The 25,384-nt window shown below is 36.4% G+C and overlaps 2 protein-coding genes across 2 annotated transcripts in view; both read right to left on the reverse strand.

The window, feature by feature from the left end:
• Window positions 1-25,384, reverse strand: part of LOC307126351 (GTPase IMAP family member 9-like) — a 584,370-nt gene that overhangs the window by 505,616 nt on the left and 53,370 nt on the right. The gene's annotated exons all lie outside the window — the stretch shown is intronic.
• LOC307126333 (GTPase IMAP family member 9-like) lies at window positions 6,807-20,769 on the reverse strand. The gene is made up of 3 exons (XM_079816797.1): window positions 20,628-20,769; window positions 11,103-11,138; window positions 6,807-8,736 (listed from the first exon to the last, which is right to left on the reverse strand). The coding sequence occupies exons 1-3, from the start codon at window positions 20,659-20,661 to the stop codon at window positions 7,817-7,819; spliced, it is 990 nt and encodes a 329-aa protein (XP_079672923.1). The 5' UTR covers window positions 20,662-20,769; the 3' UTR covers window positions 6,807-7,816.

Consider the following 25,384-nt stretch of genomic DNA (forward strand, 5'->3'; position numbering starts at 1 on the left):
AAATTTGTTGTAGTTTACAAAGACATGTATCATTATCATGGTCATGTTTCTGTGAAGAAAAAGGTCAGATAAACTGATTTATAATGGTCAGATCTGACTGTGTGTAAATGCAGCCAGATCAGTTGCACCTTAAGTTGTTGTTGCCGTTGTGTTTACACAATCTGCTGCATTGTGATTTTATCACACCCAAGTGCCCTGGGGCAATCTCTTTAAATGATGCTGTTTATACAAGCCAGATCTGTGTTTAGAGCACCAGGTAATTTGGTATTTATGGTGTCATTTGAACTCTTGACCATTTGGATCTCTGTGGTGTGTAACCCCTGTAGAGTGAATGCCTTAAGTTAACATAACACACAACTTTCATTACATTCCCAGTAAAATGACTTCCCCAATCCGGTCCCATGTAATCTGACGCTCCCAGAGAGGAATTCGCTAACAATTGAGAGTTCATTGCAAAGGAAAACTTGTACCTCCCCTTTCTCATTGGGTTACAGATCAATGAAATGCAAATTGTTAGGCCTTGCCTGAATTCAGCCTATTCAAGTTACAACAATCAGGTTACTCATTTAACTGGGCATTGTAATTTTTCTCATTTAAATTCTTGCACAAATAGAAGGTACAGAAGTTCTTTCTCTTTAGTTTTTTTTCTCTTCAGTTTTCTTCCTTAACAATTCTTTCTTTAACCATCTATATTCTCCTTCCCATCATTTCAACACTAATAGTGCTCTTGCCGTCTTATTTCCATTCAGGAAGCTTTTCCCTACTTGCACATCCCCTATTTCTACCTTCTAATCCTTCTCATACTTTACCAACATTCTTTCGTCTTCTAAATAATGCTGAATCATCATGAGATTAAAAACCATTACTGGCCATTATAATATAATTTACATTAAAATCATAATATAAATCATATTATATTAAAATAGTATGAATTAAATAATAATTTTATTTGGATCTCTGCTGAGTCATTTGTCCAGAATAATCTGTTATCATCTCACTGATCTTTAGATTGGCCCTGCAGCTACTGCTGTGCTGGCCTGATCATTGTGTACCCAGCAACAAGACCAAACTGGAAACCAGTTATAAACTTAGTTGCTGTGGATGTTCAATAAACTGCAAATACTGAGAGCACAGATCAAATCATTGCTCAATTCAAAGATTTTTGTGACTACACAATATAGAATTGGGCACATTTTTCTTGTTTTAGGCTGAGAAGTTATCAATTGCATTCTTTGGAGAATCTATTTGCATATGAAAAGAAAGGTTTGACAAACACAGGTCTGATGGAGAAAGCCAAAGATTCTCTTTGGTCTGTTAATTTTCTCAGTCTCTTCTGAGACATTAATAAACACACAAAAGTGCAGCGATTGCAAGGTCTGAAATAAGACCATAGTAAAACGCTATATTTTATAAGACATTTATAATTGTGACATCAGACCTGAACCAGTTTTGTCCACCTTCACATTTTACACACAAAGGATTCCAGTGAGATCTTTTCAATGATATTTTAGCTCATCTACTCACAAGATTTCATTCACAAGTTAACGTGACCATTTGTTCTTTTTCTTTGTTGCGTTGTTGCAGCAAAGCAAATAAACAAATGTAACTGGACATTTTCCTCAGAATTTAGGGTTTTAATTTACAGACCTCTTTTGAGTACCGAAATAAAATTTCCTCTCTTGCTGCGTAGGCAACCAAGGAGAATTTTAAAGCAAGGGATACCATAACAGCTGAAGAAAGAGTGTCACTTTTGAAGGTCTGTGGAATTGTGGTGTCTGTGGAAGTGTGGTGTCTGTGGCAGTCACGTGTGTTGCTGGGCAACTAACGATCACTAATTAGTGATCGATTGCAGCTGCGACTGGTCAGCGTGTGTGTATATATGGTCTCTGTGTTTGTTTGTTCATTGTCGGATCGTTCTGTGTGGTGCTCACGCTCTGTCCATTGCAGTTCCTGTTTGTTCCTGGACTGGAGTTTGCCTGCTGTGGATTTCCGGATTTCTGTCTGGATTGGAGGATTATTGCACCGTGGATCTCTCGTTTGGACTGCTGTCTGGTAGTGATGTGGAAATGAAGCCTCATGGAGCAGTGAGGCTTTACCCTGACTGTTTCGGGAAAAGATTCAAAGCTTCGAGAGTGTCAAGAACAGCGCCATCTGGTGCTTATTTAAAATAAAGCAGGCAGAAGTCTGTGGAAGAACCTGTCAGATGAAGCAACCACAACACACTCCATCGTTTCAATGCTATGTGTACAAATAAAAGCTTTATATGTTTGTGTTTAATGTGTCCAGTAAATAAATTAATTTACCCATTAAAGTGTGTCAATAAAATATATGAGCTTATATGATTCAATAAGATGTAACGTAGCCTACTCTCTCCACACACACACACACACACACACACACACACACACACACACACACACACACAATAAGGACATTGTGTGATAGGATCATCTGTAATTAAATGTGCTTATGACACTTGGCAGTGATAGTGCTTGTGTAACAGTAGGAATGACAGTAAGGCAAATATTTTACCAAAATACAAAGACACAACTCCAACAAACAAAAAACAATAAATAGTGACAAATAAATGTTTATCTAAATGTAATATATTATTTAACTTTCAAAGTACAGCACTCTCCTCACAAAACCATCAACCAGACTGAGGCAACAAGGACGTTGTTAAGTAAGATCTGGGGGTTCGAAGCTTCTGACACGCAAAGCGAAACGCGCACGTGATTGGACAGAAAGTGAGGCTTCATTTGTCATCGGTCACGTGACTCTAGGAAACCAATACACACCCCGATACGGAGCTTCACTTCAAAATGTGTCGCATGCGCGATACGCGCATCGACGCTTCAGTGTCATACGTAACATCACTACTGTCTGGAGATCGGCCCATTGTAGTTCCTGTGCTGTCAAGGACCAGCTGCACCACGGCATCTTCTGCTACTTTCACTGTTGAACGTTCTGAGTTATTCCTTTAAATAAAGGATTGGTAGTTGCATTTGAATCCTGAGTTTTCTATCCTGACAAAGAGAAGATCAAACCTCTCGCTTGTTGCAATCCCATTATTTATCTGAAAAGACACTCGCCACCGGGAGATCACGGAGGACAGGTCACCACTTTGTAAGGGTCCATCCGTTAGCCCAAAAACAGATTCTAACGTCTTGGTCAAAAGGAATTCTGCGTGTAAGCCTTTTCAGCATTTCGGTGAAGTTCTCTTAATTTATTGATATCTAATTTTAAATCTGACTCCATGAATAATTTGATCTGACTCCAATTTTATGTGACTCCATAAAGTGTGTTACGTTTAGAGTTTATCAGCTGATCTGAAGATTAATTGGGATTTAATTTAGATCATTGATTTTTCTTAGTATCTCTTAATTTTCAAACATTCGTTCCACCATGGGACCCGGAGCCACACAGAGGCTAGTGTCGCGATTCACTAGCTCTCACGGACACAAATTAGTCCATTCTGATATTACAGAGGATTGCAGGGTGAACTATCTTACCTCTAAGTGAGTCCCACATGTTTACTCATAACAGAAAGTGTAATTTGATTAATAGCCATGAGAGCTGCAACTTATAATAACAGTGACAGTCAGAAATCTTATTTTCTCTCATGCTTGGCTCAAAGCTCCCGCTATGGAGTCCTCAGAGTGATCTGTCCTAACAGAGAGATTTGCGGTAGCTCCTACTTACTCCGCATGCGACACTACTAAAATAATGATTTCAGAAAGATACAGAATCAATCAAGATTAACATTTATTTTGGCCAGACAAGAAAATAATTAAGCAAGAATCCATGGTACACAACTGATCAGCGTAAAAACATAAAAACAATTGCAAAGTAATATGAAAATAATTTCAAAGAGCCATCATGTCTGGCACAATACATGCAGTGTGTGAGTGTCTCAAAGACCCTCACACAGCACCACATGGGGGTTCTGGCTGCAGAATGTTTCCCAAATGGCAGCTCTGTTACCCTTCCTTATATACTCCAACTAGAACAAAAGGGTTGTAAATATTTGCAACCCAAACACCTGGTTTTGGGGGAGAGGATCAGATATCTTTGAAGAGACCACTTAAAAGGAGAAAAGAATTCCCATTAATTTTCAATCTTTCTAATAATACTAGTGACTACAGCGAAATTGAGACCATTTTACCATTCGCACCGAGACCTTTAAAAGGACACCAAACATGAAAGGGATAAAACAATAGATTCACAAGATACATCATCATTGGTATATCTGCATTTGTTGACTTGAAACAGGGCAAAGAGAGGGCAAAATGGGGAGGGGGGTAATGGGGGACGTCCCACAGTTTCTGTGAGATCTTCTCTCAAGATTAGTGACTTTTATTGTTCTATTGTTGGGGTTTGGATCTCAGCTTTTGTCTTAGCAGCAAAAACCAATGCTTACATGCATGTTCATCTTGGTTACAGTACAGGATCCATGTTGATCTTTCACTGGTACATACCCCTCAGTGTGCCTGAAGGGCCTGTAAAAATATAGCCCATACAGTCTCTTCTAATGCATCTTTCAGCCTTCCCTTCACTGAAGTTTGGCATATTAACTGTATTAGACACAGCATCTATGTCACTAAGCATATGCAGTGGTAACATTCTAGCAAATTATCGCGAGAGTTTCCCAGGGTTTCCCGACTGTGGCGGCAGAGTCAGTCAGTAACTTTTACTCTCAAATGTTTCAAACTTTATGATGCCAAGGACCCCCAAATATGATGAACCTTTTATGAGTGACCACCTTCCTAAAATCCAACGATATATTTGTATGTATATGAAAAAAAAAACATTTAAACCATTAGACAAATAGTACGTTTGACATTATAAATACAACATATTGTTTTCAAATTTAAATTGGCTATACTTATTGTTGGATGCATAAACCTGAAGCTTACGTACTGCATTAAGAATACTGCCTTACAACCCCACTGAGCAAAATAAAGGGGACTATAGTGAGGGAAAACTCACTAGAAAGATACAAAACAAACATATACAATTCTGGAAAGTATGTATACGGCAAGAAAGGAGACAAACATTTAGAACGGAATCAGTTTATCCATTTTTGCTTTGTCTTTATTCTCTGAAATTTTCTGGGGACCCCTTACCCAGATAGCATTGTGACATTGAGTCAATGTTGAAATTCCATCAGAATCATCCATTTGGTTGAGGTTGAAATGTCAATGCTAAATAATATTGGATCAATGTTGAAAATTCGATGCAAAAGAAATAGTGGACCAATGTTGAAAATGCAATGCTAAATAATATTGGATCAATGTTGATAATTCCATGCTTTTCAGTGTTGAAAAGACAAACATTGAATCAATGTTGATTTTTGGTCAGCTTAATTCTCCACTGGTGAGGCTTACTGTCAATCTATCGGTCCCATCTTTCAACATGTCAAAGCAAATCCAAATTAACTGGGTACATGTATATGAAATGTGAGCACATTCAGTCTCCTCAAAGGATGAATCTCCACCAACGGGTGTGTGGATTAACAAAGAACTACTACCATAAATTGAACTCAATGGGATGAACCAGTGGATTATTATTAGTAGGTATATTGTTAATATTAATGTTTTAATTATTGTTTTAAAATCTCCTCCATCATGGAAAACATCTCCAATCTTCTAGTGTTTTCTGCTAGCTACAACACATGCAGAGAGATTTAGTATAATGACTGTCACAGAGTCCTTAATTCTTGTGGTCATCCAGTTATAGAAATCATAGCATGTTTTAAATTTATAAAATGTAGGCTATTATTATTTTAAAAATCATGTATCATTTACATACATTTAATTATTTATCTAAAGAATACAGGGTTAATAAATAATTTAGAATATTTTCCACTACTGATCGAATGCGCCACAATCCAATCCAGTAGGTGGCGGTAATTATGCACCTTCAGATCAAAGCGCAGCATAACAGACTTAAGCGCGAAAGAGACAGGACAGCAACTGTGTTTTTTAGAGGTAAGTACAAAAAGATTAATACAATTCTCAATTTTCATTTTCATTCATTGTTTTATTTATCTTTATTTCTTACAACTTGTGTGTTTCTCCTGGGCGAGTCAGAGTGAACTGCGACATTAATAGAGTCACGTGAATGCCCTCCGTACACAACCATAGCTATACTAAGCTAGAGTATTTAGCACACACAAGTTGAGCAGCTGTATCAAACTGCAGAAATTTAGCAAACTGCTGCGCCTCCAGTTCATGTTGTAAAATGGATAATCTCTTACAAACCACTGTGTAGCCTATCCAGCTCCTCTTTTATTAATTTAGCTACTTGATTATTAATTTACTTGTTTCATTTTCACACTTTATTTGTTTATATACTATTATTTACTATTAAATATTAATATTAGATAAAACAAGATAGATATTTGAAGATATTTTCACCTTGCTTTTCCATTCATTCCTCCTGTGTGTCTGCAGGTGCTTTAAAGGGAAAAGTCTTTTTCAAATTAATTAAATAGTCTTGAATTGAAATTCAGCGTGTTTTAACTGGAATGTAAAGATTTTGATCACATTTCAAGTTTCACTTCATTTTGTAGTACATTTGTGTGTATAATTAGTCACATTTCCAAATATTAATTAACATGTTGTTTTAGGTGCAAGTGAATGCTGATAAAAAGGAGGCATTGGAGTGTATCTTTGCTGGGACGGTGTAAAAATGGCTCCGTTACGCCCCTGAAAGGCTTGGGGGCATTGCTTGTGGTGGAAACCCTGAGTTTAGAGCATTCAGAGTATTTCATTCTTTCTTCTACCTTTTTGTTTTTTTAAAAATCTGTTTTTTTTTCAACAGATTTCCTGTTGAAACTGTGGGGGCATAAATAAATACATTTGCATGTAAACTGAAGGATGTTGTTTACTTTGAGTGACTTTTTGATACAAAATCATATCAATTGCAGCCATACATGAAAATTAACTGGCATAGAATCCTGCTGTACATAAAGCAAGATTGTTAAATAAGTGATTTAATTTAAGTTGAAAAAATATAGATTTTTATGGCCATCTTGATCTATTTTTCATCATTGAAATAACATTATTTCAGGGTGCAAACCTGATGAAAAATCAATGTTAAATTTCAACATTGATTCAATGATATTTTAGTTGATGCATTAACATTGATTCAACGATGATTCAGTGTTGGTCTGTTATCTGGGTAGAACCTTCTGGAGGACCCCAGTTTGAAAACCCTGATCTAACAGACACCCACTAGCTAGTACGACATCGTTCAGAAACAGCAATAAACTCCAGCAAAAATAAGTTATTTTATGCAAGTCCACAGCCCTTTATCTACAGATCAAGTATTATAACGGTATTGGAGAGAGTTTTACCACGCTGACTGTTGTAACCGAACGTGTCGCGTAGTTTGAATGCTGAAGGGAGAATGATTGACAGTCGCAGTGGAGGAAAGACGAGTTTCTTTCAACTTTAATTTAACGTAAGTATTATTATGTTCCTCACATTAAGCTATGGAATGACTTCAAATGACTTTACATATATATCACGAAAACACAACTTAATTGGCACCTTTGTCTAATTCTTTTGGTCCATAACACCCCCTTGTGCTGCAGGCCTATAAAAAAGCTATATTTACAATATAGCGCTGGACATTGACACAAATTTCACAATTTGATTTTATATTGATTAATTTGGGGCCTATCAGGTACATAGCAAATTATATTTACTTTACAATGTATGGTGGGGATTTTTGTCTCACTCCAGTCAATGGGAAATTAGCCCATTTCCAATTATTATTGTGAAGTTAATTTGCTAGTTTGCAGGTATGACTACAAGCCTAGGCTTTGAAACTTATTGTAGATCTCAATAATTTTTCTCTCATTAATAGGAGTGAGTAGTTCTGCCTCCAGTCTGGCCTCTCTCAGCTTTGCTTCATAGTATCGCTTGTTCTCATTCATTTCACACTTGTTCCTCTGATTCAGTCTTTCCAGCTCTTTGATCTTCCTTTCTTTCTCTTGCTCAGATGCTGTTAGAGTCTCTATTCTCTCCTCCAGATTTCTCTTCTCTTCAACATATCTGGACTCCAGTTCGCTCTCTTTCGCTTGTAGTTTCTTCTCATATTCTCGTCTCAGTTCCTTTTCTTTGGTCTTCAGCATGAGATCCACTTCCTGGTAAGAGTCGCTGGTGTAAAATCCTCCTCCATTAGCAGTGATCATGGCATCCACTTTCTCCAGCAGCTCCAGAACTTGTTTACGATCATCCATCTCTTTATTGTTAAAGATGTGATATCTTCCCCCACAGCGCCTCAGGATTTCCTCACCAGCTTCACTGATGTATTCTTCAATAGAGCTATCTGTCAGTTCATCACCATGAGTGAAAAGGATGATTGTGTGTTTATCTGCCGTTTCTCCAAATATAGCTCTGATCTTCTCCACAGACAGTCTCTCTTCTTTTGTGAAGGGGCCGAGCTGAATGACCAGGATGATGGCGTGAGGTCCAGGTGCCGTCATGTTTATACACTTACTGATCTCCTGTTTCAGAAGATCCTCAGGTACCTCTGTGTCAAACAGACCAGGAGTATCTACTAGAGTAATTTCTCTTCCAGCCACCTCTTCCCTCTTTTTCCAGCACTCTTTGGTCACAGATGAAGAGCTTTTAGAAGCTTTAAAGGCTTTTCTGCCCAGGATGGTGTTTCCAGAGGAGCTTTTGCCTGCTCCAGTCCTTCCCACCAACACCAGTCTCAAGGACACTGAAAATAGACAGAATAAACTCATGTACTTGCTAAAATGGATGAACTGATTGTGAAATCAAAGACACAAAGCAAACAAATTACATGTTTAGGTTACCGGTTTCACAATAAACCACGATAAAATGTACTGACGGTTAGTATTATCGTTTAAAATTTAATTATCATTTAAACCATGTTTGATTATCACGATTTTGAAAACTTGCGGTAAATCCTGTCCAGCCAGTTTCAGCCTGGAGCACTGCAGAACATTTTTGACCGAGAAGAAATGGCAGAGGCAGTGACAGCGCTCGGTCTTCTAAAAGGACCAGATCTGAGGTGTGGTCATATTTTGGGTTTTACAAAAGTCCAGAGGGAAACTCAATCGAGTATGGTCACCCTGTCTGCAGAACATGCAAAAAGAAAGTCGCTGTGATTTGATATCACTCTCTTCTAATTAACGTGAATCTTCCATGAAGAAAAGATCACAACCAGTGGCTTTGGGCCAAAGATGAACGGACAAGTTCAGACAAGACAAGGGTGACTTTTAAGGGATAATAATGTATATTCATTGTACACTTATTACACAGATTTCCTTAACCACATAAATAATTACGGGGACATATTGAATTGAAATGAATGTTTTAAATCTTACCTGTTTATAAATCCATTTTATACAGCGTACAAAACAATCGTTCAGACAAGATGATCACAAGAAGTTATAGTAATAATTATAGTAGTATTAATAGCAAAGTCCTATGATTTTATTTTTCATATCTGTTGTGATATTCAAAATATTAACAAAAATGATATTTTTTAGGATCTCAGTGATAAAATAACACTAGTATGGCAGAAATAGTTAGTTGCACTGCTAAAGTTTCTAAATGCACTCCTAACTTTTTCAACTTAGGAGCACAGGTGCAACTTGGGGAAAAGGTAAGCGTCAAGCCCTGATAACGGTAATTAATATGGATAAGCCTTTCGCTTGATTACGTTATCAAATAGCTAATAATGTGTTGCTAATGTTACACAAACCATGTTCCTGTTCGCCATCTCAGTCTGCCTTCTAAAAATCAGCATCCTTACAAATATGAAGGTAAAATGAAGCCATAAACAATCGCATACACAGGGTAAGATTTGTGAAAGTGTACATAAGATTGTAAGCGTGAATTAAAGGGGTACTTCAGCGCTGGGAAGATGAATGTGTATTTAAATTGGGTCATTTATGTAGTAGAAATGATAAATTATTTTAGAAGTTGGTGCCTTCTAGACTGAGAAAAGACAGAAAATGTATTTGTGACTCATCTGGATGAAAGACAACAACGCCCAGAATGCACTTGCTTTGCTGCCCTATGAGGCCACTCCCACCAGTTACATCTCTTGTCCACCGCAGCACTGCCCCACCTTCATTTTGATTTTTATAGTAATAAAATAATTTAGTTCAGTTATAGAACAGACACTGCAATTAAAAACTGAAAGTGTCTGCTCAATACAGCACGAGCCGAACGAGAGTCGCAGCACAAACAGCTGGAGTCAGATTTCATTCATCAGAGAGTGAGGAGCTGACAGACCAGATGATCGCAGAAGATTTGGTTTCAAAGTGAAATGCGCCTATTTAAGTGAATTTGTCTTTGTTCTGTTTTGTTGTTGTGTTTTTCATTAAGAATAATAGGCTAATGAACCAACAATTCCAGCAACCCGCCCCAGAATTGGCGCCAATTCAAAACCAAAACTAAAATGAGCACGGCCTCCCAGCATTCATTCATGGCCGCATTGTCGTTCATTCATTCACGGTGCGTGTCCAATCTGGCGCGTTTTCAGTTCATGCCTATAGAAGCTTAACTTTCATAGAAATTCATTGAAAACACTTGCGTTGCTCCGACCGCTCCATTATCAATGCCTGAGCGGCCGTGCTCATTTTACATTCTGTGAGTGAGAACCCACCCCTATGGGTAGGTTGAAAACTGGACGGAACTAGCTCCTTCTACTGGCTGTAGTCTCTAGCCTCTGGCCAAAAAAGCCTCTGATGACGCAAAATGACGATATTTTACCTTCATTTAGAAACGCTTTGAACAACTTTGAAAGGCATATAGTTCATCATAATATACATAATTATATTGCTAAATGTACACAATTTTTCATATCAATAGTACAAATATACCGGGATAACAGAGATTCTCTTAAAACTCCACTGCTTAACTGCACTGCTTTAGAGGTCAGAGCCCGCCCCCCTCGTGACGTGATTGGTTACAAGTTTGTGACGTCAGAAACAACAGCAATTTCAAACTGTGTTTTTGAGTTTTGGTTTGTCTTAAAGCATATTAAAAACACCACATAGACATATAAACATTAAAAACTTTAACATATGTGTACTGTATGTGTATACTCACTATTTGGCTGATCTACAGTCAAGCTTCCCCTTCTACCTACAAAAAAATAGAGAGAAAGAGAAATCAAACATTGTCTAAAGATTGTGCATGAATGTACATGAATTCTAAAAATGCTTTTCGTCTGCACACTCTGAGGTAATTTACATGTAATTTATTTATAGGCTATATGAAAATGATTATATACAGTGGTGGCATCTACCACTGCAGCAAATTACATTTTTCTTCATCAGGAAGGAATGATATTGTTCTCTTCGTCTCACTGGATGGAAACGGTGCTTTATACACAAATGTTTTATGCAATATCCCCATTTTACGCATACGTTAAATTTGCAACTTTGAATGGAAACTTAGCTTCTGAGGCAGCTTTTCAATTTAAGAAAGTTTGAATTTATTTGTAAAAGATTCATATATATATATATATATATATATATGGGGTGTAACGGAACACAAAACTGACGATTCGTTACGTACCTCTGTTTTGAAGTCATGTTCGGTACGGGTTCGGTACAGCAGTTTTACAAAATTGCTTTTTATTTATTTTTATTAAACAGTGATTTACTGGAAAAAATATTATAAAAGGCGCAATATATCGAAATATCGTAAATGTTCATATTGCGATATGCATATCGCAACGGCACGCAATATCTGAAAGATTTTAATAGGCTACTTCAACATTGTTAAAAGTGTACGTTTTATGTTGATGCGATGCATTATTTTAATTTAACAAAGATACATTTAAATAACAAATAATCGTCCACCCCTAGTTCAGGTGGATGTTCTTGATGTTAAGTTTAAGGTTGATATAACTATATATTACCAAGTCAAGCAAAGAGTTTTTGGTATTTAAATATTGGCATTACATTTTTTGTTTGTTTACATTGATGTTAAAATTATATTGTCAGATTTGTGACATACATTTTTGCTAAAACACTGGTCACTTTCACAAATTGTAGCGATGCTTTCTTATCCCAGAAAGAATGTGAAACACATAAATGGTATCATTCTCATTTCTAAAAGGGGTCATATAATGGTACATGCTCTTTACAATGATAAAAATCCATCCAGTGTTTTTTTTTTTTTAATCTCCTTATATGTTTTCCCCTGTCCCAAATCGAGCCGTCTGACCGTGTGACGTTACGCGGTTGGACGTCCCTCCCACGATTGTTGATTGACAGCAGCGTTTTAACACAGACCCGCCCTGAGCGAGCTGTCATCAGTCCACCATTGTTGATACGCTGGAGCAGAATGGCGTCTAAGCGATTGTGGTGTTCTGTTCTTGGGTGTAATAACGAACACAGCAGTCATTTTGATGTTCCTACATCCGAACCGCTGAAGACGCAGTGGCTGCTGAGTTTTTCGAAGGGAATATTCCCCACGATCAACGTCAATGCTTTCATGTTTGTGAATCATTTATCAGCAGACTGCTTATAAACGAGGGTCAGTATAAAGCAGGTTTTGCTAAGAAGCTGCTACTGAAAAAAAGGATCGCTACAAACTATTCGGGTTTCTGCTGCACCTCCAGAAGAAGGGAGTGTAACGTTTTATTAACCTTTATATTAATCTTTACAAATCGCTTGCACGCTTCACGATGAATGCGGCTAAAGTTTACAGGGTAAGTTACATTATGGCATTCTTTCTATGTATGATGACATTCTCAATATACTTCATAATCCCACGTTTATATTGAACATTAAAGAGAAAACAGTGTCTTCACTTTTATCTTTTTACACATTCATTTCCCACATATAATTGAATGAGGAAAGGAAAAACAAAAGAATAAAAAAGCATGTTGACTACTTGAATATACATTTTGCTCTCCTTTCTTTCTGGCTAGCAAATTTCTCAATGACTCTCTGACGTTTGCATTGTTCAGTTAGATATTTGAGGTCTCTTACCCCCGTTGTTGTCCACAAAACTTCAGTACCGACACTTGTAAATAAAAGACAGGGAAAGCAATAAAGGGCATTGCTAACAACACATCCAGCCAGCCACCTACGTTTCTCATAACAAGCTCCGAGTGCAGCTGCGTCCTGTCACTGGCCTGTGCTGGATTTGTAAATCGCGTTGGTCCGGTTCGTGATCTTCCAACGAACACCTTGTGAAAGAATTTGGTTTAACTGCTGCCATCTCTACGAAACTGATCATCCTAACAAGGTTTTGGCGGAGTCGGAGTGACTGTGTCGCCCGCGCACTTTCGCTTTAGTGGCCAATAGTGTAAAGCTGATTGACAGGTGACGAGAACCAATCAGATTGGATAAAATAACACGCATCCAATTCTGATTCGCCAGGGACGCAGCGACCTGCGTCCAGAGGAGGATCTTTAAGAACCAATTAGAGACCAGATTCAGGTCACATGCTGCCCGTATATATTTTTGGACTCAGATAGACATCCATTTGTCCGGCGTCCCTCGCCCATTAAACCGCATGAAACATATTGACGAACATATAAAATAGTTAACCCATCAAAGCCAGTTTTTATTAAATGCTGAGGCTCTTACTAACAGCCAGCACTTACTAACAGCCAGCACATCGTATGAGTAAACTATTTTATTTTTATTTCACTTTTATATCATTTTTGTATACATGTATATTTCTGGAATTTTGATGGTGGCTGCGCCCCAGCGCCCTCTATTGACCAGCCGCCACTGGAACTAAAGTATACATTAGTAAACACATAGCATTCGTATTTCACTACGCTACCCTGCCAGTACAAAGATACATCAAAGTGACATTACGTTAACCAACCATTCAGAAACGTTATTAACATCAGAAACCTTATTGTCGAACTTCGTTCGGGCCGTCAACTTGTTCCGGGTCTGACTCTGGTTCAAATTGTGTCCTCAGAGACTCCCATTGCCATTTCTCCAAAACATACCCTCAACTGTTGTCAAGGCACCACTCAATGTGTGTTGTGTCAAAACGCGCCAAAGAACAGAGGGTCGGGGTGAGCAAAGCTCATTATCATTTAAAGTCACATGGACTGAAATGGCTTGCTGAAAACAGAGCTGTTTTTGACCAGGTAAAATGAGTGTTTTCTTACAATACTAATGAGAATTTTTAATTAAAGTATATTACAAACTTTTCATTTAGACACTAAAGAATCATATTAACTTAAGCAAAAATGGCATTATATGACCCCTTTAAATAATTGTTATAATATAATTTAAATAGATTTTTTTTTACACTTAAAGCAATATTGTATCGCATATCGCATAATATAATATATAATAATTTATAAAGGTATTGCATATCGCATTTTTCTTCAATATCTATACTAGGGAGTGCAGTGCGGAGGCCGCGCGCGCAGAGTTTAACCAGCACGCCTGCTCGCTTCCCCCGTCTACGTCTGGCCGCGCGTTTTAAACACACAGCTGCGGCTCCGACGAGAAAATCAAACAAAACGTCTGAGTAATCAAAAACTGTAGAAATGTTGTCTGGTGTGTGTTTCCTAATGTCCAGTAGTTCATCTTTGGTGAAACTGATCGGAAAAGAATGACTAAACGCAGAACAAACGAACAAAAACAACACAATAGCTGAAGAGCTCCATATCGAGACTGCCATCCGCGGCGCCAACTTGTATCTAAACATGTCGGCCATAGTTATTGTCACCCATTTATTAAATATTTTTTGCAACCTCCTTTTCCCAAGATAACAGCTCTGAGTCTTCTCCTATAATGCATGATGAGTTTGGAGAACAGAGTAGGTCGATGACGTCGACTACGAAAATACGTCGAAAAAATACGTGCGTGAAATGCGTCGACGGCACATTATTTACGTTCTAGAATAGAACAGAAGATCTAGAATAATGGCAGCTTTTGCTCCCGGGCATAGTGAAAATGATCATTTATCATATAAAGCCAGACCGCGACATTCAAAAGTGTGGGAGTACTTTAAACAGAAGCCGAATAAAACTGTGCTTTGTTTGCTCTGTAACGCCGGTTTCACACTGCACGCGGTGGCAGAGCAGAAGCTGTGCGCGTGGAGAGCGGGAGCTTTCACACTGCCAGTCAGTGTTGCCAAGTCCGCTTTTTTACGCGGAATTGGGCTACTTCTACACTGTTGCCGCGGGCTGTGTCTCATGTCCGCGGGTTGAAGCAAAAAAACACACATATTTAACCCCCCCGAACGCGATGTTTACCAGAGAACCTCCCCGAAACGCGATTGGGCTTGTTTTGGGCTAGTTTTGAGTAACGAATGGGTGGGTTTTGTTGTGTAAACCTGGCAACCCTGCTGCCAGTGTTCTCTCGCGCAGCTGAACCGTGGCGCGTGTATTGCAACAGACGGTCACATTTTCCGGTGTTCTTCTCCGACCCCAGTACGTCTCGTGCTTTTATTTATTATGGGCTGCATATATCTGCTGTAAATGCGACCTGGTTCCCCTCTGTCCCAAACACATATGCATAATAACATGCTGTATATAGGTAGTTTGCATGATTAAAGTAACATTAAAGTTAAGATATGCCTCTAGCTTTAATCATTTAAATGTGTCTTTGAAGTTTGGGCAAAAACTTCTGGCAGCTTTAGTCGTTGTTTGTGCACATGTATCTTCAAAATAGACGACTAGTTATACATTAAAACTATGCTGAAAGCTCCTGTATGTGAACCTTTTGCAGATAAATACAAGTCCATTTTTGCTTACTATTGACACAAATCAATAAGTAAATCATACTCAACTACTATAGTAAACAACTTTTCCTAATTAGGCCTACTCTGTATACATTTTATGATGAATAGTATCATTATATATTATGTTTAAAAAGCTTCTTGTGTTCATATATTTCATTATAAAATGGCATACTATGTACACTACCCTTCCTGAAATACAATTAATATTGTCATCATTCATTGATTTCATGTTAAAATAATATACAAATTCACTACCCTCTTTGAAATACAATAATCAGTAAAAAAGAATAAGATTAATCTGGAGAAATAATCGTTAGATTAGTCGACTAATAGAAAAAATAATCGTTAGATTAGTCGACAGAAAAAATAATCGTTAGTTGCAGCTCTAGAACAGAGACTTATTTAAAAAAATAAATAAAAATAAAACAACCCCTTCATCACCACATGTTGTTTGGGAGAGATTCAAGAAAAATCCTCCTCACTCATCCAAAAACAAATGTCAGCATTTTCAGTTGTCAGACATGACTGGAAATTAAAACGGGACCTGGTTCTGTGATCAGATGAAACTATAAAAAGAGCTTTTTAGCAGCAAACACAGCAGAGAGGTTTGGTGCAAACAAGGATAAAAAGTACCACATGTCCACGGTTAAAAATACAGCTGGATCTTTAATTTTGTTGGCCTATGTTTTTGCTGGAGGTCCTAGACATCTTGTTCAGATACATGGTTTCATGGATTCTAGCAAATACCAACAGATAAAAAATCTTATTTTTTTTAATAAAATAAGAAATCTTTTTATAAGAAATCTTATAATGGGCCGTGGTTGAATCTTCCCTCAGGACAGCGATCCAAACCAAACATCAAAATCAACACACAAATGTGTCACTGAACACAAAATGAAGCTTCTGCCATAGTTGTCCCAGTCCCCTGACCTGAACCCTATAGAAAATGAGTGGGGTGAACTGAAGAGAAGCACCAACATGGATCTGTGGATCTGGAGGATCTGGAGAGATTCTGTATGGAGGAATGTTCTCTGATCTCTTGTCAGGTGTTCTCCAAACTCATCATGCATTATAGGAGAAGACTCAGAGCTGTTATCTTGGGAAAAGGAGGTTGCAAAAAATATTTAATAAATGGGTGCCAATAACTATGGCCGACATGTTTTGGAGAAAAGCATTTATTTTATAATGTGATTTCCCCGCACTTCCAATTCTTTTACTTCAATGAAAGGTTAGGTTCTTGCAAATTGTTTGAATGATAGATCAATGCAGATTTATTTTTACAGCCATCTTTGATCATATATACAGGGGTGCCAACACTTTTGGCCATATATATATATATATATATATATATATATATATATATATATATATATATATATATATAACATTTTATCATTGATTTTTAATCAGGTTTGCTCCCTGACATAATGTTATTTCAATGAAAAATAGATCAAGGTGGACATAAAATTGATTTGTTCAACTTATATGAAATCACTTTTTTTTTTTTTTTTACATTGAATCAATCTCAAACCAATCTTGCTTTATTTCTATGCCAGTGAATCACATCCCTTTTGACTTCTTTTCAAGTAGAGATTGTGGAAGGCTGAAATTAACAATGGTTTTTGGTTTTGAACTCCAAAACAATTTTTACTAACCTTGACTTTATTTCTTTCAGACTACTACAAAAGTTCTTATTCAAAAATTAACAGATTTAAATGTTGATGTTTTTATTCTTGGGTTTGAAGTAAATGTAAATGTTCGGTTCTTTTTGTTATAAGAAAGTTATTAAACCTGTTATGACAACACTTTTTTTGCAACTTATTTCAACATCGTGATAATACCGTATACCGTGATAAAAGCTTCAGCAATCAATCGCAACATGAAAAATTGATACCGGCACATGCCTAATTAGTTTTTGCATTTGATTATTAAATAAGTAATTTAATAAGCTAATCAATCACATCCACTCAATTTACTATCCTTTTAGCCCTTTATTTAGATTAAAAACCCTTCTCACTCTTTTGGTGAGGGACAGCTATAAGCCACTGCTGTAGACGCATATTGCATTATTAAGGCTAATGATTAATCGATTAATTAATTGGTAATTTAAACGACAATAGATCATGGGAATTTGTGTAAATTGAAATCCCTAATCTGTGTGTCTGAATAATGCAGAATATTTAAATTCCTTCATTAAATCTAGTTACCATATTGCCGCTGGATCTTATGCTGTAGAATCACAGGGCTACTATAATCAATAATACAAAATTAACCTCTTAATCTGCACCCCTATTTTTGAGAATTTTCTGAAAACGACATACCCAAATAAAAATGTCTGCAGCTCCTAAACCCTATGGTCTATATCAAGTCAACTTTATTTATATAGCGCTTTTTACAATGCAGATTCACAGTGTTAAACAGGAAAATAATGCAACAGAATTTGATTTGGCTGTGATGTCATCAGCTCATTTCAACTATCATACAGTGACAATGTGGGCAGATTTTAGTAATTTAGTTCATATAGTTAATTTAGTTTACTAATTTGATTTATTTGGATATTTAGTGAATTTATATTCATAAACCAGAATCGACCAGATCATATTCATAAATCTGCTCTTATTTTAAACTAAACACTTGAAATTTTGTTACCCAAGAGTCATAATAACTCAAAGTAGTATAGGAACAAAGTAAAACTAGGTCAAATATACATGCAAGTTACTCACTCGCTTAAGCGATAAATGTAAGTCAAGTCAAGTTATATATATATATATATATATATATATTTAGCTTTTTACAATGCAGATTGTTTCAAAGCAGCTTCACAGTGTTAAACAGGAAAATAATGCAACAGAATTTGTTGCAGCCGCTCTGGAGAAAGTGGTGAATTCATCAGCTCAATTCAATTATCATACAGTGACAATGTGGGCAGATCAGTAATTTAGTTTATATAGTTAATTTAGTTTACTAATTAGATTTATTTGGATATTTAGTTGAACATTTAGTGTCCCCAACTGAGCAAGCCAAGCCAGAGGCAATAATACAGAGAATATTGAAATGTGACTTTATTGAAATTCAGAAAAATGGATGAGACTTTAATGTTAAAGGCCGGAAAACAACCTAAATATGAAACTGAATGTCTGATAATGTTTTGATTCAAATTTGAGGATGATTCTCTCAGAAATGTAGCTTCTGTAAGCTTTTATTTCAAGAAAAGTCTAGGCGTCCTTTATTTCAGAATATTTGTAATTGTAAAGAGTAGTTTTTCATTCAAATAAATCTGCAATAAACTGCTAATTATAATGGATATACAGTGAAAAACTAAAGCAACTATTTACAGAATTTTAGAGAGTGTAAAAAACTCATTTAGTTGATAAGAACTGTCTATCATACAGTCAGCAAGCTGTGCTAAGGTGTGTGCTTCACGTAAATTTCAAGTGAGTGAGAACTCAAAACTTTGTGTCCAATTATTTCCCAGACGTAGTTTTGGTATTGAGGTCAAAGTCCACTTGCCTTGCATTCGCTATACATCAGTGTGTGATGGTCATGAAAACGGCACAGCAGATTTTAAGTATTTCACCCTATTGCAGCGACTTTATTTTTGCCTGTTCTGCAGACACGACCATCCTCGATTAAGTTTCCCTCAGGACTTTTGTAAAAGCCAAAATATGACCACACCTCAGATATGGTCCTTTTGGAGGGCAGAGCGCTGTCACAGCCTTCCGATTTCTTCTCATTCAAAAAACAATGTTGCGCGATGCGCCTGCACCAGACTGATGCTGGCTGCCTTGACAGGATTTACAGCGAGTTTTCAAAAGCGCGATAATCAAACACAGTTTTAATGATAATTACATTATAAACAATATTACTAACTGACGTACTTTTTACACTGTACACTTTACAGTGAAACCGGTAACTGTCCCATCCCTATTATAAATGGTAAAGAAAAATGTATATTATAAAAGTCAAGGGTCAAGAGCCCAACTAAAGTAAACACTGATCACCACCAAGGTGACTTCAAACTAAGCTTCAATAAGACATATTGAGAATTAACATAGTTTAGATATTTAAGACCTTTTGTATAGGTATGTATAAATAAAGTCAACTGGATTATAATAAGTGAAGATGGCAAAGCAGTTTTTCAAAGGTGTTTAAATCACCAGTTTTGGAATTAGTGACTTTTTTTTGCCATGTTAAAAGTCAAAACGAACATGATTTTACTTTATTATCCACATTGTGGAAAATCATCTCTTCACCATACAATACATCACAGTCACAAATATACACAAGACATTCAACTGTAATAATAAACAATACTGGCATAGAATCCTGCTGTACATGAAGTAAGATTGATTACTTCATGTAAGTAAGTAAGAAGAGATATTGCCTCAACATTGATTCAATGTAAAATATGTTATTTAATTTATTTATTTTAAGTTGAATAAATGTTGATTTTATCTTGGTCTATTTTTCATCATTAAAATAACATTATTTCAGGGTGAAAACCTGATGAAAAATCAATGTTAAATTTCAACCTTGATTCAATGTTGGTCTGTTATCTTTACACAACTCAACAGAAAATAAAACCCCCATATTTAAGGCTGCTCTACACAGTCACTAGCCTAGTTTACAGCACGTATACCATTGCAACCATACCTCGTTTAAAATTTTTGCACTTTCTAAAGAACTGACCATACGTATTAATTCCATTAATTAACGGCGAAGAAAAATCTTGGGCTATTAACTAAAACAAGTTGGGCTATTTTCAGATGCGGAAGTAACAGCACTTAACATGCCGTGTGCAAACCGAAAGTAAAACAGTACGAACGCTTACATGACGTATACATAACAATTACTTAGATCAAAGTTTATCACAGGTTCTTCTTAAAGGCAGAAAGTTACCTTTTATCTCTGGTGCGGCACTTGAGGATGCCATGGTTCAAATTTAGAGATTTGCGCAGATAATGGCTAATCTCTCCATACCGAGAACACGGGTGTCATGAGAAATCCTGTCCCCCTGTGAAATAGTGTCCACCTAGGACCCAACGTGGTAGCTGTTTTAAATGCCTGATCAAAAGCTGTTATCGCGATGTTTTGTTTAATGGCTAATCGAGCTAATAAACTGTGAATTAATTGTCATACTAAGTACACACAAACAACATTTATTTGAAATATATAATTGATTGCTATAATGGGAGCAATACCATGCCTAACATATTGTAAATGATTTCAATTGATAAACTAAGTAATAATACCAAAACAAAATCATATTTTTATTTTTTTTATTTTTTTTTGCACGGATATCACATGGATACAGTACAAGGGGTGGAACGAAACCCAATTGGGTTTATACAGAGTTCCACTCCACTTACATGAAAAAAACAAAAAAGACACGCAGACAAATAAGTTGAATAATAAAAATAAAAAAGGGTGAAAAACACATTTTCAGAAGCCTGATTATCCTTTTAACTTAAAGTTACAGATGTTGAAAGGTAATGGTAAAGGAGGATCAAAAGTGAAGAGCAGCATATGAAGAATACTGCAGGAAACTATAACAAAAGGCTGTCGTAGTAAAATCAAAAGGTCTTTCAACTGTCTTTTAAAGACGAATAAAGACGACATAGATCTTAAGGACAAACTTAATTTACTCCATCAGATCAGTTTTATGACCTGAAGTTCTAGAGAACGGTAAAACAAGATTTATTTCTCCATGCCTTGTTTGATGGATATGAGTATCTGAAATAAAACTAAAAAAGTGTTGTAATGTTGGTGGAAGGTCTTCTCTCTTGTAAAAAAAAACTTATGCATAAATATGCATGATAAATAAACATTGACTTTCTCAATTGGAAGAATCTTAAATCCAAGAAATAGAGGTGCAGAAGGAGCATGTTTAGAAGAGTAGGAAATCATACGCAAGAACTTCTTCTGAATATTTTTAATTCTTGCGAGATACGTGGGAAAAGTAGCACCCCAGACAATGTTGCAATAATTCATAAAGGGAAATAAAAAGCTATAGTAAAGTGTTAAATGAGCAGATGAGTGAATTGAAGGTAAAACAATTCTTAGAATATTTAACATTTTAGAGGATCTTGTACAAACTAGATCAACATGTTTGGACCAAGTTAAACCTTCATCAATCAGGACACCGAGAAATTTTGTTGAAGCCACTTGAACAACTGCAGCTCCATCAATTTCTATACAAGCATGTTCTTTAGGATAGAATTTATTAATATTATGAAATATCATAAAATTAGTGCGAAACCAATTTGATAATATTTTTAACTCGTCATTAACATGTTTGATCAGGGTGACAAAATCCTCGTGCACTGCGATGAGATTGGTGTCATCAGCGAATAATAAGAGTAGGAAATTATTACAACAAAGGAATAAATCATTAATATAAATTAGAAACAATAAAGGACCCAAAATAGAACCCTGAGAAACCCCAAATGAAATTTTAGAAGTTTTAGAAAAGAAACCATTGAGGTAAACAAATTGTTCTCTATTAATAAAGTAATTGCGGAACCAAACTAAGGCAGTACCCTCCACTCCATATCTATTGAGCTTAGAAATCAAAATATCATGTGAAACAGTATCAAAAGCTTTTCTTAAATCGAGAAAAACACAGAGAGCTAATTTTTTATTATCCAGGGCATTTGATAAATAATTTACAAGCTGTATTAATGCATGTTCTGTTGAATGTTTTTTCCGAAACCCGTATTGGTGTTTATATATAATGTTATTCACAATTAAATGTTTGTTTAATCGTTCGTAGACGAGTTTCTCAAATATTTTAGAGATACAGGGCAATATGGATATGGGACGATAATTGCTAAACACCTTAATATCACCTGATTTAAAAATGGGAATGACTTTTGCAATTTTAAGAGCTTGGGGAATAATTCCGGATTGAAATGATAAAGAGATTACATAAGTAAGAGGTTGAATAATATGATCAATGGTCTCCTTGAGGAGGATACTCTTAATGCCATCGTGGCCAGGGGCTGAGTTTTTTAAAGATAAAATAATATCTCGGACCTCCAGCGTAGTTGGGTGATCAAGATTAGGGAGGGAAGAGTACCGCCCATTTATTTGGCTACATGGATCATTATCAGTCTTCTGGATATTGTGTGCTAAATCAGAACCAATTTTGGTAAAAAAAATGATTAAAGCCATCAGCTATATCAATGGGGTCTGATAGACACCTATCATAGTCCCTCATCTCTGTGGGTGCAGATGCAGCCTTCCTATTACGACACAGTACCTGATTTATAATGTTCCAGGTTGATTTAATGTCATTAGAGACACGATTAAACTGGTCTGCATAAAACCTTTTTTTAGTCGCCTTAATTAAGCTTGTGAATTGGTTCCTATATTTTTTGTATGTTTCTAGGTTATGAGGAGTGGGCTTGGTGACAGACTTGCGATACAGCCGATTTTTCTTTCTAGATAGTTTCCTCAATTCACCGGTAAACCAGGGTTTATCTCTAACTACTTTGGATTTCACACCTATCAGAGGAAAACTGGATTCCAGAGCAGAAAAAAAGAGTCAAAAATAAGTTATAGGCTTTAATAGCATCCTGCAACAACATGACCTCATCCCATATGATAGAGCTGATGGCTGATTTCAATATTCCAATATTTTTAAGGGAGAAATTTTGATATTTTACATGCACATTATTAGTAGTACAAGAATCAAAAACAGAATGTATCATTTGAAAGACTGGAAAATGGTCAGACACATCACACCATAACAGCCCTAATGACACTTTATAGTCACATGAGTTGAACAAAATGTTATCTATAAGAGAAGCTGAGTGAGTGGTAACCCTAGTAGGTTTTGTGATTAAAGGGTAGAAATTTACTGAGTACAGGGTATTAAGAAAATCATGTGTAGCAGTGTGATCAGCATGTAAGATATTCAAATTAAAGTCACCGTGTAACAGACAGAGCTTATGTTCCTTTGAAATTATATCTAAGGTTGAATCAAGTGCATCAATGAAAGTATTTATATGTGTAGCCAGGGCCGGCCCAAGCCCTTATGGGGCCCTAAGCAGAATTTTATTTGGGGGCCCCTCTGTGCCACCAATACGATTGACTATTGTCAATTCTTGATAATTCGCACACCCAGTATCAATGTTAGTAGTTGTAGCTGTGTTGCTTACATCAAGTCTGGCTGTCATGTTTTTACCCCTATACGGTTTTTAATTGGACCAGTAGCAAACCCACAAGAGTGGTCAGGTGTTAATATTCAAAGCCTTAAGGTAAGTCTTACAGTACTACAGTTCACACTGGGATGTTTAAATTTTTCTCTTATGCTGAATATGCTCACTTTTCCCCAGGATTCTTTGATGAATAGAAGGTTCAAAAGAACAGCATTTCTCTGAAATAGGAGTAATGATGATAAATTCAACTTTGATCACAGGAATAAATTACACTTTACACTAAAACAAATGGTGCTATATGGCACTAAAAGTGGTTATTTGTCGTAATCATGGGGAACCACTTTTGGTGCTATATAGCACCATATCTTAACAGGTTCTGTATATGGTAGCGATGCTATATAGCACCTCAGCCAAAGAACCGCTGAAGAACCACTGAAGCACCAAGATTGGTGCTATATAGCACTTAAAGAGGTTCCCCTATGATTACGAGCCAAGAACCACTTTTAGTGCTATATAGCATCTTTTTTTTTAGAGTGTACTACATATTCACATAGAAAACAGCTGTTTTACATATTAATAATAATTCATATTTTTGCTGTATTTTTGATCAAATAAATGCAACCTTGGTGAGCAGAAGAGACTTCTTTTAAAAACAAGAAATGTTGATTTCTTTCAAACATTAAACAGAGCTTTTATTTTGCCGGAAATAAAATTAATTTTTTTTGCATTCAATTCGAATGTGTAGAAAGAACCTTTTTATTTTCTAAATATAAACTTCCGAAATGTAGACTACACAATTTATAATTCCAAGGGGACGATATAGCACTTGCAGAAAAACATTTACTGAGAAACTGGAAGATATGCTGTAGCCTACTCTGTCCATCCATTCATAAAAAGGTTACCGGGCAACTGAATAGTACATTTTAGCGCCGATTTTTCTCGCACTTTGGACTTTGAACCCTGGCTAACAAGCGAATAGTGTCCGAATGCACTGCGAGCTTGTGCAGAACTGTCAGAATCAATCCGTGCATATATTAGAAAAAGTAACATTTTGCAGTTTATTTAGTAATTGTTTAAGGCCATTTCGCGATTTCAATCATCAAAATGACATGCAGCAAAAAGTCATTTAATGTGCTCTTGGGGGCCCCCTGGTGGCCAAGGGGGCCCTAAGCAGCCGCTTAGTTTGCTTATGCCTTGGGCCGGCTCTGTGTGTAGCAGGTGGTCTTTATGTAACCGATGGCAAGCTATGATCACACTTGGTCCGACTACGCCACTGGGGTTTTAATACCCACGGACATAACTAAACAGCAACACAAGTTCTCTCGCGCTAATAAATGAAGAACATAGACGTGACCCTCAAGTACAACACTTTTATTAACAATTAGTACTAAAATGTATGAATAGGCAGAATATTCAAATCACAAGTTGAGATGTCTAGTCGTTAAATAAAATATTAAAATCAGGACCCTCAGTCTGCATATATGGTAAACCAAG

The sequence above is a fragment of the Gobio gobio genome (assembly GCF_949357685.1).
Source record: "Gobio gobio genome assembly, chromosome: 1".
In the NCBI taxonomy this organism is placed as follows: Eukaryota; Metazoa; Chordata; class Actinopteri; order Cypriniformes; family Gobionidae; genus Gobio; species Gobio gobio.

Coding starts and splice junctions, on each gene's coding strand:
- LOC307126333 (XM_079816797.1), bottom strand. CDS start 20,661: ATGGCATCCTCAAGTGCCGCACCAGAGATAAAAG. Junction 11,139..20,627: donor TGCCGCACCAGAGATAAAAG/GTAACTTTCTGC, acceptor ATTTTTTTGTAG/GTAGAAGGGGAAGCTTGACT. Junction 8,737..11,102: donor GACTGTAGATCAGCCAAATA/GTGAGTATACAC, acceptor GTCTATTTTCAG/TGTCCTTGAGACTGGTGTTG.